This window comes from Heteronotia binoei, chromosome 5, assembly GCF_032191835.1.
Source record: "Heteronotia binoei isolate CCM8104 ecotype False Entrance Well chromosome 5, APGP_CSIRO_Hbin_v1, whole genome shotgun sequence".
Classification (NCBI taxonomy): domain Eukaryota; kingdom Metazoa; phylum Chordata; class Lepidosauria; order Squamata; family Gekkonidae; genus Heteronotia; species Heteronotia binoei.
The window spans coordinates 112,123,198-112,139,998 of record NC_083227.1 but is presented as its reverse complement, the minus strand read 5'-3'; the positions used below and the strand labels follow the sequence as shown (position 1 = coordinate 112,139,998).

The 16,801-nt window shown below is 43.6% G+C and overlaps 2 protein-coding genes across 2 annotated transcripts in view; one reads left to right on the top strand and one right to left on the bottom strand.

Annotated features, from left to right (window-relative positions):
- The first annotated feature begins 285 nt into the window (after positions 1–285).
- Positions 286–8,328, top strand: GMPPB (GDP-mannose pyrophosphorylase B). Its single transcript, XM_060240089.1, has 10 exons — positions 286–370; positions 584–718; positions 2,194–2,274; positions 4,198–4,246; positions 4,479–4,621; positions 5,324–5,482; positions 5,764–5,842; positions 6,566–6,693; positions 6,891–7,073; positions 7,572–8,328. The coding sequence occupies exons 2-10, from the start codon at positions 590–592 to the stop codon at positions 7,701–7,703; spliced, it is 1,083 nt and encodes a 360-aa protein (XP_060096072.1). The 5' UTR covers positions 286–370; positions 584–589; the 3' UTR covers positions 7,704–8,328.
- A 176-nt stretch (positions 8,329–8,504) lies between these two features.
- Positions 8,505–16,801, bottom strand: part of RNF123 (ring finger protein 123) — a 154,554-nt gene continuing 146,257 nt past the window's right edge. The window contains exons 38-39 of the mRNA XM_060240086.1: positions 16,654–16,739; positions 8,505–9,841 (exon numbers count right to left, since the gene is read on the bottom strand). Of these exons, the coding sequence (XP_060096069.1) occupies positions 9,742–9,841; positions 16,654–16,739 (186 nt within the window). The 3' untranslated portion in view covers positions 8,505–9,741. The remainder of the gene's footprint in view (positions 9,842–16,653; positions 16,740–16,801) is intronic.

Below are 16,801 nucleotides of genomic sequence, written 5' to 3'. Positions count from 1 at the left end.
GCGCACGCTCATCACGTCACATGTTTCGACTTTGGAGGCGGAGCTTAGAAAGGCGGGGCTTATACTTTAAAACTTGTGCGCTGTTTCTTAGCGTGTAGAGAGACGTGTCCACTAATGCGGGCGCTTTTATATGACGAAACCGGCGCCTTTGTGTTGTTTCCATGTTGCTGTAGCAACGCGAAAGCTTTCAACATGATTGGCCAGCAAATTCGATAATTCTCGGTGAGCATTGGTTCCTTGGATTGCTACGATACGTTGCGTACACTGATTGGTCAGTTAGTTCGAACGGAAGATTGACGGAAATGTTGTGGGGGCTGAATCTTTCTCTCTAGGATGGGGAGGAGCCTCTGGGCTGGGCCGGGAGCAGAAGGTGAGAATCCGGTGTGGGGTGCGTGGGTGAAGGGCAGGATCCGGTTGAACTCGAGTAGGCAGGATCGCGGCGTCTAGAACCGGTGCTCGAAGTTCTTCTGGCCAAATCCTGTGGCCTGAGCGGGACAAGGAAGAAAGGATTGCGGACAGCCAGGCTGGCAGAAGAGCCCCTGGTCCGGCGTACCGCCTGACGCCTTCTTTCCAATTCCCCTAGGCAAGAATGAAGGCGCTGATCTTGGTGGGAGGCTATGGCACCCGATTGCGGCCTTTGACGCTTAGTATTCCCAAGCCGCTTGTGGAATTCTGTAACAAGCCCATCCTGTTGCATCAGGTGCAGGCCTTGGTGAAGGTAAGACTGAGTTTGCTCCTCTGGTGTAAGGGAAGATGAAGCTTTTCTCAGTTTACCCCAAAGCAGCTCTGTGCTGTTAAGAACCGTGTGATGGGCAGAAAATAAACAATCACTGAGATAGTTCCTTATGTTTCTTGTAAAGGCATAGAACCATTGTTAAAAAAAAAAAGTTCTATAGGTATAGGGAAACACATTGGGAATATATAATCTGATTTATCTAAAAGTCCATATAGTCTAAAAGTCCATATAGTCAAAGTGATGGTATTCCAGTAGTAATGTATGACTGTGAGAGGTGGAGCATAAGAAAGGCCAGGCACAGAAGAATAGATGCTTTTGAGCTGTGGTGCTGGAGAAGAATCTTGAGAGTCTCTTGGACTGCAAGAAGATGAAATCAGTCATTCCTAAGGGAAATCAACCCAGACTGTTCCTGGAAGCTCAGATGCTGAAGCTCAAATACTTTGGCCACCAAATGTGAAGGGAGCACTCACTGGAGAAGATCCTGATGCTGGGAAAGACAGAAGGCAAAAGAAGAAGGGGACGGCAAAAGATGAGATGGCTGGATAGTGTTACTGATGTAACTTAACACAAATTTGAGCAGACTTTGAAGGATGGTGGAAGACAGGGGGGCCTGGTGTGACTTTGTCCGTGGGGTCGTAAAGAGTTGGACTTGACTGTGTGACTGGACAACAACAAATAGTCCCAGGACATAATTTCTTTTTGTACAGGATAAATTGATGTGCATGTCTGATGCTATAGCCCGAAGAAGAAGCTTGAGGGAAAGGGTGAGATCACATGAGAGATTTGGGCCAACCTAGGCATGCCACCCCTCCCCTCTGGATTTAATGTGCGTGATCACATGCACACATCTGTCCCGAGTCCCGCCTGTACCAGATTAAATAGCAAATCTTTAAAACATGTTCAGGGTGCATTTCCCATCCATCTGAACAGCTTGACTTGTGATGCACCCACCCCACATGCAGAGGAACAGTCTGAATCCTCCTCTTCTGTGTGTGTGACCTGTGCCTCTCTCGGCAGCGGGGCAGCTGCTGTGTGATTGCCATGGTGCTGGTAAAAGACAACTGGCTTTTTCAAAGCTGGGATACAGCCACACCAAATTCCAAGTGTGATCTCATCCAGTGTATCAGAAATAGCTTTCTAAATTCAGGCAATATTTCTTTCTAATATTTAGAAGAGAATGCATATTAATAGCTGATTAACTTGGGTGCTGTCCTGCAAAGTGAGTTGACAGAGGATTAAAAATCCTTATTCCTCCTTCAGCAAAATCTTTTGTAGTCAACTCCTAGATTCTCCAGTATTTCTTTTACCTAGTTAACTGGATTCTAACTAGCAATGAAATCTCCCTCTTTCTGTCATAGCTACTCTTTGATATGGCAATTTTGACATAATTTCTTGAAACAGTTGTGTGAATAGACACTTGGGCTTGGAATTATCACTGGATACTTCTCTCTTAACAGGCAGGTGTAAACCATGTGATACTTGCTGTCAGCTATATGTCAGAACTGCTGGAGAAGGAAATGAAGGAGCAAGAACAAAAGGTATGTGTTGCAGGCTTCACAATTTTCACAAGTGAGATAGCTAGAACAGGAGCAGTAGATAAGCAGGCATCAGAAGCTCAAATGATTCTTTTAACTGTTTCCTTCTGTGCCCTTTCCAACAAGATTATCCTGCTTGTATTCTGACTGTAGAAAACAAAGAACAAAGTTTGAGTCCAGTGACACCTTTTATACCAACCAAGTTTACTTCTGGATATAAAACCACCCCGTAAAAAGTCTACCATGATGTGACATCACCCCAGAGTCAGAAACGACTGATGCTTGCACAGGGGACTACTTTTACCTTTTTAATAAGATTTTGTGTGCACGCACACATCATCACATGAAAGTTTATACACAGAATTGAACTTTATTCATCTTAAAGATGCCATTGGATTCAAACTTTGTTCTATTGCTTCAGTCAAATATAGCTACCCAACTGTAGAAAATATACATATCCAAAAGGTCCCCCATTGTAGGTAAAAGGGGCTTAAAGTGGCTTTATTTCTAAAGAAAAGCAGGCAAGAAAAGTTTTAAAGTTCCCTGCCTTGAAAAAGTGGATCAGTGGCTGTGTTTGAAAAAGGAACTAAAATGAAAATCAGCACAAGAAGGCAGCTCTGACTCTTCTGCACATTTCAAAGAGTTCTTTGCCTAATATAAAAAGGTTGTTACCAAAGCCTGTGGCTCAGTGATCTTTTACCTGCTGCCACATCACTTCCACTGAGTGCTGTAAAACCGATTAGCTGTGTTAGTAGGCAGTGCAGATCTGTAGCCAGCAGGGGGGGCACAGGAATGGTGCGCTCTATAGAATCTGCTGCACCCCTATCCAATCTTTAAGTGAAAGGGAAGATTGGATGGGGGTGCTGCCCCTATGCCTCCCCTGCTGGCTATGACCCTGAGGCAATGTATGAGTTTAACTACATAACTCAATTGAAACATAATCTACACTCTATTTTTAATTGAGATTGACTAAGCAAAACTAATAATCCATTTCCTTAATGGAGGCATGACTTTAAATACAGTCTCCACCCTACACTAGGGCATGGCCTTTTTCTTAGCACTGTTACCTTATTTTCTGTAAGTTCCTGTAACTGAGAATTACTGTCACACAAGCTAAAAATCAGGAATTCATAGTTAATTATTTGAGAGCTATTACACACTCTTCTCTTAGCTACGTCCCCTCCCCCCCCGCAAATTTTCAGTAGGCTTGATATATTTCAATAGTGGGTTGATGTGGCCACAAACTTTCCCATTATTTTTCTATTTATTTTTACTTCATTTATATCTTGCTTCCCCCCCCCCCCCCCAATGGGATCCTAAAGTAAGTTACATTATTCTCTCCTCCAATTTATGCTTCTGTTAGGTAAGTTAGGCTGAGTATGCGACTGGCTCCTGTTCACTCAGTTTCAATGGCAGTGTGGAGATTTGAACTTTAGTCTCCCATATGCTAGTCTAACAATCTAATTGCTGCATCACAATGGCTTTCAGTGAGACAGCATTTCATTGATCTCGGGTAATTTAAACTGATTCTTTAAAAATGTATAATCATACTTCAAACCTACTTAATAGCTATATTGAACTGTGGGCTTATGCTTCCGATTAGTTTTGTATTTGGATGTTAAAGCAACAGTGTGATATGGGAGCCCATAGCAGGTTCTGTTGTCTTGTCTAATTCATTCTGTTCATCTGCAGCATCATTAGAATAAAGTGAGTATGTACATCTCATAAAGCAGTGATATTGATGTGTCTATGACAAAGAAGTTTCTTCCTGAGGGTGAACCATTGTGTTGTCCTTTTAGACATAGATTTGAAAGTTTGATGAGAAGTGTATGGGTCTTCAAGCAACTGTGTTGAGGGTAACGGGCACAAATGCATTAAATTGTTAGCACTCATCTTACTTTCCGTACTTTCTGCTTTGTTTCCCAGTTGAGAATACGTATTTCTCTGTCACATGAGAAGGAACCACTGGGCACGGGTAAGTGTTTTCGGCAGAGAGATTATGGTGAGGATTTATGGGGCTTAGTTTGGGTTCACGATATAGATCTGCAGGTCTTGGCCTCTATGCAGATGAGGATTTGACTAGTTATTTCAGGCTGCTATATATTAAAAGAATTTCCCAAATTGAGTTGAGCCATGCATGCTGGCTACAGTTGCTGAAGAACTCACAGATAAGCATGGCATACTAATGATCCCTTTTCCCTCTGCAGCTGGCCCACTGGCACTGGCTCGGGAGCTATTGACCGAGAATTCTGAGCCTTTTTTCGTACTCAACAGTGATGTGATCTGTGACTTCCCATTTACAGACATGGTGCGCTTCCACAGGCATCATGGCAAAGAGGGCACCATTGTGGTAAATATCAGAGGTGGATCAGCTGCATACAAGTGATGTGCTTATTCTTGCCTCTTTGGGAGGGGCTGTGACTCAGTGGTAGAGCATCTCCTTGGCATGCAGAAAGTCCCAGGTACAATCCCTGACAATAAGCGATGCGAAAGACCGCTGTCTGAGACTGTGGAGAACCACTGCCAGCCTCAGTAGACAATACTGACTTTGATGGACCAAAGGTCTGCTTTAGCATAAGGTACCTTCTTGTGTCACTGTTCGTTGTAGAGCTGTCAGGATTCCAGTTCTTTTGGGGGCAATGGAAGCAAAAGTTCTGTTGTTTCCACCAGCCTTGATGTAAACACTGTCTGCACACCGCCAATGAAACTATATTTTTAAAAAGCAAACATTCTGTTTATCTCTCGTTCATATGCCTAGGACAATGTTTTACTAACAAAACGTATTTGTTTTTACTATGAGAAAGAACTCCATATCCACAAGATCTTCTTTTATCTCAGTATTGACCGGGGAAGAAATGGAATTGGACTGAAACTACTCATTGTGGACTCCTTTTTCTCCTGCACATGGAGCCATTTAAAAACATATAAAATGAGATCAGGATAAAAATAATAGAAGAGAAAGAACCCTTCACTTTGAGGCATTTCTGTGGCATGTGGTTCTGTGTCTTTCGTTATGCTAGCTGGGTCTGATGCTGATTTTGCTGCCTTGCAGGTGACAAAGGTGGAGGAGCCCTCGAAATATGGTGTAGTGGTGTGTGAAGCTGATACTGGGCGCATACATCGCTTCGTGGAGAAACCCCAGGTTTTTGTCTCCAATAAGATCAATGCTGGCATGTATATCTTCAACCCAAGTGTGCTAGAAAGAATCCAGGTAGGTGACACAAAATGTCTAAGGGGATCTTTCCCCGGACAGACTAGTTGAAGTGCCCAAGGCCATGGCTTTGTGCTGCCCATGCAAGATGAGTTGCCTTTACATTTTGGCTTGTAGAACCTAGCCTTCCCAAGTTTTAAACTATATTGGATTCAGAGGGCATAATGCATAGGACAAGGGTTCCAGTCAGCTACCTTATGTCATAGTTGATCCCAGGAACTGTGCATATTTAACTCCTATGTCAGGAATGTGTAGTTGACTGAACTTTTACTTTAACTTAGCTGCAACCTACCTCAATTGAGAAGGAAATCTTCCCGGTGATGGCAGAACAAGGACAACTCTATGCCATGGAACTACAGGGTAAGAATTATAACCTGACACAGCAATAGATTTGAAATTGCACTCTAGGGGCTCTTAAAACTTAAAGGTACGGAAGGGTCATTTGAGGCAATGATGATATAGAACAGGGGTGGCCAACAGTAGCTCTCCAGATGTTTTTTGTCTACAACTCCCATCAGCCCCAGCCAGCATGGCCAATGGCCAGGGCTGATGGGAGTTGTAGGCAAAAAACATCTGGAGAGCTACTTGTGGCCAGCCCTGATATAGAACTACTTAAAGGTGAAGCTGAGAAACAAAACAAAGGTTCAGAATTTGAATTGTGTTCGAGGTTTTACCAAAATGTCATAACTCGGGCCAAAAGTCCAAGAAAAACTCATTTAGCACATTATAGAACATTTAAAACTTGTCATTACAAGATGATATTGAAAACTGTTAATTGTGAATTTCAAAAGAACTTTCTCCATCATGCGTGGAGTTTCCTTAGGTGTAGCTGATTTTATTCCCTGAAGCATTGTTGTTAATCTGTCTGAGGCAGAGCAGTGTTACATTTTGGGGATAAACACATCTGGTAGTTCCAGTCTCTTGAGGAGAGATGCCAGAGGAAAATGCTAGAAGTCTGTGAGGCCTGGAGTCCTACTTCCCCAGCACTGCAGCTCTTCCCATTTCTGCAGCTACTGCCAATGGCACCTAGTGGAAGCTCTGTCCAAGAGACTGGTGTTTGATTAATGCAGCTTGTCTTCACAGGGTTCTGGATGGACATTGGCCAACCTAAAGACTTCCTGACTGGCATGTGCATGTATCTGCAATCTCTTCGGCTGAAGCAGCCAGAGTGGCTGCATTCAGGACCAGGTTTTGTGGGCAATGTACTCGTGGTAAGTGCATATTGACCCTTAGTTGGAATGATTAGCAAAGCAAGTAGGCCTTCAGTGGGGCAGCTGAAGTTTGTCTAGAACTGGTGGAGGGGCTAAGGCTGTATGGGAACCTTATCTAACCATCTGTGAAACTTCCTGGTTTTCTTAGAGGTGGAATTTACTTCCTTGCTCAAGGAGCAGCTTTTCTTCCTTTCCAGGACCCAACAGCCAAGATCGGAGCAAACTGCAGTATTGGTCCCAATGTCACTATTGGAGCTGGTGTGGTGATAGAAGATGGGGTTCGGATCAAGCGATGCACTGTCCTGAAAGGATCACGCATCCGTTCCCATTCTTGGCTTGAGTCCTGCATTGTTGGCTGGAGCTCCTCTGTAGGCCAGTGGGTAAGTTACTGTGAGTGATAGAGATTAGAAAGACCCAGCACTGAGATATTTTCTGGAGAGCAAAATGTACAGCAGTGCTCCAGGGTAGTAACAGATTGCCAGCCAGATTTCATCCACTGGACAAATTTCCCCACATGCCATTGTTTCTCTGGTAGTCATATACTTAGGAGGTGCTCAATATCATCTTGTAATTCTGACAGCCTCAAAACAGTGTAGCCTGCCCACTTACAATTTCCCACTGTATGTGCTTTAAGCAAGTAGTGTTGTTTTGTTCCATGATGACAGGCTGGATGAGTAAATTGTCTCGTGTTTGTGCAACCATTGAGAATTGCCATTTTGCCTGGGCTGCAGATATTAAGCTGGCAGACAAAGGCATCATGGAGGTAACTAACTCTTATAAGTCTCCATGCTGGCTTAAAAGTCTGCCTTACAAAATGCTACTTTTCCCCAGCTAGCTTTAAGAGACATAAGGTATCTGTCTGCTTTGCTTCCCTCTAGGTGCGGATGGAGAACGTGACAGTACTCGGTGAGGATGTCATTGTGAATGATGAACTCTACCTCAATGGTGCCAATGTGCTGCCTCACAAATCCATTGCTGAGTCAGTGCCAGAACCACGCATCATCATGTAGCCATTCTGGGACTAGCCCCCTCCCACCCCACCCCAAGACCCTGCCTATACTGGGGCCATCCCCACCCTGTGCCTTGGTAGCAGGGGGATCTCTGATTTCTGGACACGAGTATTTACTTTGCCCCTGCTGCTGAATGCCTAGCCCTTTGCTGGGATCCTGCAGAGACATACAGCAGGACCAAGATCTGTGCAAGGTGGCTGGGATGTTCAGACGCATTTCTTGGGAAGAGGAGAAAACAGGAAGACCTGGGCTAGCTCTGCACTTGTTCTGCTGCAAAAGCCAGAACCCATGCTTTAGCCTGGAAAGTGGCTCTGAACAGGAAATGGCTTGCTGCAGCAAGCAAGCAAGCAGGGAACGGCAGTGGTTAGACTGCAAAGACAACTGACCCAGTTTGGCCTACAGGGAAAATGAGTGGCATGCTGTTATTCCAGGATGGCTCTTACTTCTCAGGAGAAAGTCTGAATGCAGTCTTCTTCCAGTACTTCTTTGGAACTCTGATGCCTTACAAAGACTGAAACCCTCTCCCTCATTATGGCCAATCATCACACATGGTATTATTCGAAGTAGTGGCAGGATGCTGTCAACTACTGAAAACAAACAAAAATTATACTGCTCTGAACATTAAGAGCGGATGTATGTCTCATGTTTTCTTTTGTTTCTTACATTGGGCAGATGGGGACAGTTCTTAAGAGAAGCTCCTCCTTTGCTGCCGCTTTTCTTCCAAGTATTCCTGAAGCTTCCAAGCCCATCACTGATTAGTACTTTTGTTTTTACAAATTTGAGCATAGCACAGCACACCAGTAAGGAATAATAATTTAATAATAATCCACTGTATGGAAATAACACTTCCTTGGGTGGGTGGGTGTGGGGGAGGAGAAACCACTGTAGATGCACATAAGTTAAATTCCTTGCTCCAAGCACACTGTTTGCGGCCCTCCCCAATGCTTCTGGTTACAAATCACACACAGTTAGTAAATTAAAAAAACAAAAAACACCCTTATCTGTTCCTGTATAGTACTGGTCACACAGTGAAGGGCTGGTGCCATGGGCACTCTCTGCTGGTGGAAGATAGCAGTGCAACCAGGTTCACCTCTGCAGCAGCCAGTAAAATCAATCTAATAAGTGCCTCTCACCCACCCGAACCAAAACCTGACCCCACCAGTGTCTGACTTGTGTCCTTAGATAACCTCAGCAGTCTTTTCATACTCTCGTTCCTCTTTGGTGGCTGTGTGCTTCGCTTTGATATCGATTATTGGAAAGTGTGCCCTTAGGTGCATCTCTAGGCTTTCTACCCAGAAACCCAGTGTCTTTTCTATCATGCTTACACACCTGTGTTCACCAACAGAGGAAAGGAGCCAGAGGCAAATAGCTGATTCCGATTCAGTCAGCCACACACTACAGGCCTCTGCTCAGCTGCACCACTTGGGGAAATTTGTTTGGAATATTCCCTTTGTCACAATCTCCCTCCGTATTAAATGCTAACACAGCAGGTGGTAGGCACATAGGTTACTGCGCTGTATGCCCATCTAAATATCTGATCCACACGTACACTGTCAAACAGCAAAGCACTGCAGTAGCAGCAGCAAGAACACACTTGGCTAGTAGGCAGCAGGCCTCACAGGAGAAGACTGGCTGTGGGAGAGCACCACGCAGAAGAGGATGTGTCCCAGCAACAGTATAAGACAGACTTCCTGGGCCAGATGCAGGAAAGGAGCTACAGATTCAGGCTGAGGTAGAAAACCTGAGCTCGTTCAGCCCCCTTGTATATACCCCCATGGGGACAGCCCAACACCTGTTGGCTTGGAGCCAACGATAGCCACAGGAAGTGTACCTAAATTCTGGGGGAACTGAGGGGAATAGTGTGGCCTAGGTGGTGCATACGGCACTACCTGGTCTGTAAGAGATGTTATAAATAAAGCTGAGCTCAGCTGTGCTGAACTACAGCAGCCTTTGAATGGAGGTCATCTTGGAGCAGGGGGGAGTCCATGGTGTGGTGAAGCTGCCCAGGCATGTGGCCCTGCCCTGCAGGGTCCAGGCACTAGGAGGTGGCTGGCTTAATGTAATCATCCACACCCGTAATGGTGGCTTTGCAGAAGAAACAGTCCTTGTTGTTCATCAGGTGCTGGTTGATACAGGCTCTAGAAAGACAAGAACAGCCCTTATACATTTGTCCACAGTTACAGGGCATAACCCTGGTCCTACATGGTGTAGCTGCCTCAGCCATTGCTAGGATACATCTGGTCCAAATATATGCCTGAGAAACATCACTATCTTTTAGGTATCTGGATGATATTCAGGATTCTTAGGATTATTACCAATATCTGGGTTGTGGATATTTCTAGAAGTATTCAGATATATCCAGAGCTGATATCGTAAAGATTCCAGTTCAGTCCCGCCCCCCTCACACCCATTTGACTGGTGGGTTTTTTTTGAGGCAACAGGAGGGAGGAGGCGAAGCCATTCTAGGAAAAAGGGATTATATGTTACGGAAATATCTCTATCCAGTCACAATAATTCTCATACATACGGCATACCTGAGCATGAGCAAAATGGATAAAAAGTAGGCCTGGCAGCAGCTTGTCTCTATTTCAAGGTGAGATTATTGAAAGGGCTGGTGTGCCTATGGCTGCTGTGGTCTGTCTGCCTTGAATTAATTGCTGCCTACCTGAGAAGGCCCCCTTCTTATTCTCCCCCGGAACTGCGTTGCACTTTGTTTTAAAATATTATTTAAAACATCATTTCAAGACATTCTGCGTTTTTTAATTTTTGCCTGGTGCATTATAGCTTGAGGGAAAGGGCTTTTTTTGGTTCTTTAAAAATAGTTTCTTTGGTTTAAAAGTTTGTGCTGTTTTGTTGGGATTTCTTTCGGCTAGAACTTTTAACTGATTTGCATTTTTATTTCAAAGAGGTGGTTTTTTGGGTTGTGCATGGAATTTTCCAGGTTGTTGATGTTTTAAAAAGTTTACTGTCCATATTCATCTGGTTCTCATTTTACATTTGTATTTTTTTGGAGGAAGGACATTTGCAAATGAGTAGAAATGCATCGTGCAGGACTAGAGCAGGCAACAATTCTGCAACTTGTATATATTTTATGCAAATTAAGCACAGGAGTAAACTGGTCATACTTGTGAAGTTCCATTCTTAGTGGTTCCAAGGAAAGGTGATCTTGACCAATTGTAATAGCAGCTCCTGATCAACCAGGGTGCAGAAGAATTTCAATACTGATATACCCTCTTTATGCAATCTCTCAGCCACCTGAGAAAAACTTCTGCCTGCATAAAAGACTGCCTAAATGAAATGAAAAGGGCTTCCACCTATCAAGACTCCTTAGATCCTTAAATGTAGAAGCTGAGCTCTTCTCATGTCAAAGGTCGGCTCTTGCTTTTCTCTGGGATACATATGATTTTGATGGAAGGAAGGATTAAGGATCTAACGTGAGGAAAGGGCAGATAAGGTCCTGAACCTTATCACCCTAAAAGACACACCATTTATTATTTATTGAGACAGCATTGAGTTCCATGATCTCACCAGTGTCTTGAAAAATAATGTTTTAAATGGGTATGCAGTGAGTGGCTCACAGGGTGATCTAGTTAGGGCTGACAGTACCACATTCAACTACTAAGTAGGGAATCTGAATTTGAGGAGGATTGATGCCCCTACTGGAATCTACTCATGTGGTAGGTGTACAAAAGAGACCTGCCCTTTCTGTGGCCAAGAATGTTAGATGAGGCCAATATCAGTCTCCATCCTGTCAGTATTTAGACCCCTTATCAAGGCCACCTTGCAAACTAGAAGAGAATGGACATCTGTCTGTAGCCACTAGTTCAATCCCCTGGCTGCCATGCGGAAAAGTTGGCTAATGATATATGCCATGTGGGTGCCTAGATTATCCAAATATATTTGAGTGGTTTGAAATTCTAAGTATAACCTGTAATGCTGCCACTGGACTTCCAGGCTGTGAGTTGTAACAGGTCTGAAGATGCTCACCAGCCCCTAGGTAGCCATATTTGGCTGGGCTGACAAATCATAGTAAGTGAAATACATTCCAGTAGGCCAGAGCAGAGCAAATCAGGACAGCCACTACCATATACTTCAGTGTATTATTATGAACGTGGAGATCAGGCGAGAGTGGAGAAAAGGCCTGCAGAGAATCATCTGACCAACTCTGAGCCAAGGCAGGATGGATGCCTTGGCTCTAGCCTCTCTAGACACTAAGGCTATGCAAAGAACTTGAAGACTTGACAACTCTCCAGAGCTGTGACAAGCCCAACCAGATCATCTTGAACCTCTTAGAGATGTGTTGGATGATCTCCAAATGCAGATGCCATTCTATCTGGCTCAAGGTTCTTCTGCTGTCACGGCTGACTCCCTAGCAATGTATTTTGCCAGTTTATCAAATCAACATCCCACAGACTTTCCTGTGAAGGTTTCTTCACCTTTTTATATAACTGTGTGGATCACCATATACTTGGCTATGGTCTGATTTTGGAAGGTATTCAGCACCAGTTATATCAGCATAAGTACCAACCAGTGTGTGCTCCTCATGCAGTCAACTTTGAACTAGATTCTTTGAGCCGTCTTGTCCTGGAGATGAACTCTCCAACCTGCTAGACTGGTATTTGTCATCATTAGCAGATAAGCTGATTCCTGAATAAAGGTCTCTGAGGCTTGGTGACAAGTAGTCAACCACTACTGTAATTCTTTGTGCATCTTTGCCAGAAAAAGTTTTTGCTGGCAACACCAAAAACACTACTGCTTTTGAAAGGGCAGTAGTAACCTGTGAAATTATCTGCGTATGAACAGATTCATGGAATCACATCCCAGAACAAAATTAGTGTGCCCTAAAGTTGTGATAAAATTATGTGATCAACTTGATGGCCCTTCCAGTGTGTGGTGTAGCAAGTTCTGAATCTTTTTCTTTAATAAGAAAATCTTGTTAATTTGGGTAACTTTGTTCACATCCAAATGTATAATGTTCTGGCTTCGAAGGTTCTTTTGGCTCTGTTGCCAATGAACCCACAGTCTTCAAGACAGGAAAAGGTGTTGAGGGTTCCATGAAAAAAGCCCACAGGAAAAAAGCTCACAAAAAACCCCACGGCCATAAATGCTCATGGGAAAAAAGCCCACAGGAAAAATGCCCACATGGAAAAGCCATGTGGAAATAAGCCCACATGGAAAAAAGCAGATACAGAAAAAAATCACATGGAAAGAAGCCCACATGGAAAAAAACAACATTTAAAGCACCATAGATATTTATAATTGTGGATAACCATTCATCTCCATTTATGAGAATGAACAGGTATTACCTATATTTTATGTTGTTATTTTAGGATTAAAATATGTCATATTCACAGGCAACAATTTGTGTTGTGATTATATCAAGTAGTATAATTCAATAATAATTTTGCTACGTTATTTGTATATTTGATAGACTGCAGGAGGACCTGGCTTGCCCACATCTGGTACATGGGAGTAAGCAAGGTAGGTGGCGGCCTGGGGCACCACCTCACCTACAGGGCACTGCTAGGCACCAGTTTTCCCTCTAAGCTGAGTTAGTGTGAGCTAGCTCACAATTTTTTAGCCTTCAGCTCGCACATTTTTGTCTCAGCTCAGGAAAAATGGCCCTAGAGCAAACTAATTCATGCAGTAGCTTACAACTTTAATGCCAGTAGCTCACAAAGTAGAATTTTTGCTCACCAGACTCCACAGCTTAGAGGGAACATTGCTAGGCGCCTCCTCCCCACTGCTCTCAGCTTCCCAGTGGTGTGGGGGCAGGGCTGGTGTGGGTGGGGGGGCACAGGGGCAGGTGCCAGCCTGGGGTGCCCGAGGCCCTAACACTGGACCGGGGCTTGCCACAAACTAACAGTTTGGCTAATGCATAGGCAGGGCACCTAGAGGTGAAAAAAAGGAGATATGAGGCACTACATGACATGGTTGCCACTTCTGTGCAGCAATATGAGCAGGTGGAAGATAAACTTAATTACTTAAGGAGACTGGCTAATTTGCAATGAAGAATTATATCTGAGGTTTTTATTATTGTTCTTAAATAATTATTGCTTTTACTTTTAGGGTTATGTAGTCTTTTGTCGTGGTCACTTGGTATACCACAATGTATTTGTTAAAATACAAGAAAAGGGGAATTGAACTAGGAAATTGACTTATTTTAATGTTATCTTATGGTTTGGTTATCTTATGGTTTTAATTTTTAATAACAAAATAAGTAAATAATATTACTTATTTGAAAAATTTTAAGCCATATAAGCTGTAAATACTATTCAGTACTTTAGAAATTACTCCATGCCAACATTAAAAAGGTTGACAAATTGTAAATTAATAAATTTAAAGTATTTAATTTTATTTAAAATATTTTTATGTAGAGTTTTATTTCTGTTATTATTGTTTTTCCTCCTTAATAAAGTTCATTGATAACAAAATGGTCACTTTTATTTCCTGTATTTTCCCTTCCAAACCTTTACACTCAAGAGCATTGAAGCCCACTTCTTATATAATATACTATATAGTATAGTATTTGTATAGTAATGAATTGATATACTAACAGCATAGCAAAATTATTATTTAATTATACTTGATACAATCACAACACAAATTGGTGCATGTGAATATGACATATTTTAATTCTAAAATAACAACATAAAATATAGGTAATATGTATTCATTCTCATAAATGGAGATGGTTATCCACAATTATAAATCTCTATGGTGCTTTAAATGTTATTTTTCCATGTGGGCGTCTTTCCATGAGGGTTTTTTCTGTGTGGGCTTTTTTCTGTATGGGGTTTTTCCACATGGGTTTATTTCCATGTGGGCATTTTTCCTGTGAGCATTTATGACCGTGGGGTTTTTCTGTGAGCCTTTTTTCTTTTTTCCAGTTACCAGTGTTGAGGTACTACATCCCTTGTTGGAAGCAGTGTTCCCTCTAAGCTGAGTTAGTGTGAGCTAGCTCACAGGGTTTTCTTAGCCTCTGGATCACACATTTTAGTCTTAGCTTAGGAAAAAATGGCCTCAGAGCAAACAAATTTATGCAGGAGCTCATAACTTTAATGCCAGTAGCTCACAAAGTGGAATTTTTGCTCACAAGACTCTACAGCTTAGAGGGAGTATTGGTTGGAAGTGGGGTGATTTAATGAGGATGTAATCAAGCAGACTAGCAAACTTTATAAATGATGGCATCCCACTAGAGCCAGCAGTACCTTTGATCAGGCCCGTAGACATGGGGCATGGCACCCACTCAACCCCCTTGGACCTTTATGGCCCTTCCTTTCCCTGCCCCCCGCTCTCTCAGTCACCACTTTTCTGGTGACCCCAATCTCCGCGCCGCTCTGGCAGCCCCCCCACTCCCCCTCACTCACCAACCTGTCAAAACAGTGAAGAGCAGACTCCTGGGGCTCTTTCAAGGTGCACCCCCACACACACACACCCCGCCGATCATGTGCTCGGCAGGAAAAGCCACACCACGGCCGGCGATGCCTATGCTGGCTTTCCGGCACACTCAGCAAGTTCAGCGCTGGCTTGCTCCAGTGCTGAACGTCCTGAGTGCACCGGAAAGCTGGCATAGGAACCACTGGCCTTGGCACAGCTTTTTTCGCTGATCACATGATCGGCGGGGCGGGGGGGGGGCGCCTTGAAAGAGCCCCAGGAGCAATGTTCCCTCTAAGCTGCAGAGTCTTGTGAGCAAAAATTCTACTTTGTGAGCTACTGGCATTAAAGTTGTGAACTATTGCATAAATTTTTGTGCTCTGGGGTCATCCTTCCTGAGCTAAGACAAAAAGGTGTAAGTTGGAGGCTAAAAATCTGTGAGCTATCTCATGCTAACTCAGCTGAGAGGGAACACTGTCCAGGAGCCCACTCTTCACTGTTTTGTCGGGCTGGTGAGTGAGTTGGGAGGGAGGGGGAGGTGTCATGCGGAGGGGGGCAGTGCCACCAGAGCAGCACAGAGATCGGTGCCACCAGAAAAGTGACAGCAGAGGGGGGAGCCTCTCCACCCAAATTTTTTTTCCGTGGGCCCCCCTAACTGGAATTTTCTGGCTATGGGGCTGCCTTTGATGCTGACAAAATGAGAGCTCTCAGTATTGGTAGTGGTTTTCCGTATATGCAGCATAGGAAAGTAATTTCATATCAATTGAACATACAGGTAAGCCCTTGAGAGATCTATGGAAAGTCCAAAGAATTTTTTAAAAAATCTTTTGTACATGCAATGCAGATTAATGGTCAACACTCATGGCAAGTGCCCTTGCCAGACAGCATGTCACCAGTCAGAAACATGTGAGTGTATCATTCAGCTGGAGTCAATTATGCATGTAGAAAATGGGAAGAAGAGGAGCACTTGTTCTTTTAAAAGTGATGTTATCTTTAAAAACCATAAACTTTGTTTACTACTAACCAGGCTGGTCTGGTCCAGGAGGTGAAGGGATGACTCTTGGAGTCATCTGTAGTGTGATCCTGCCTGACTGAAGGGAATTGCTTTTCCAGTCAGTCAAAAACCTCACCTCATGCTTATTCTGTTTCTGCAGGACAGGGTGATGCACCATCACCTTAGTACTGGAAAATGTGCTAAGCCTCCCTCCTCCTTGGCCTTCTGAGATTTCTCCAGGAACTGGTCAAACACTTTTAGCCCCTATTTTTGAACAATAGAAGTGGAGAATCTCCAAATGCTAGATTCCAACTTTGGCACCAAACTGCATGCTTTCATTGTCTACACATCACTCGCAGGGCTGTGTATGGAAGAACTACTGCTCTGATACCTTAAACATCCATTCATGTATCTCCCAACTATGGAAACCCACGGAAGAGAAATCCAGCTTAGAAACTTCAAGGAATCAAAGTTGACAAAACTAAATTATGCTGATTAAAGCTCTGCCTTCTATCACTTCTGCCACCCAATCAATAGCCAAAGGTAAAGAACAGCCCACTCCCCCAGGGGGTTACTCACTTGCAGGACTTGTGGGAGCATGGCTTGAACACAGCAGAAATTGGATGCGCATAGCAGATTGGGCATAGGTCCTCTTCACTGGTGGGCTGTAGAAAGGACAATGTTCAACATATTAGCAGCTGCCAGCATTAGCCAACATCAAGTTTAA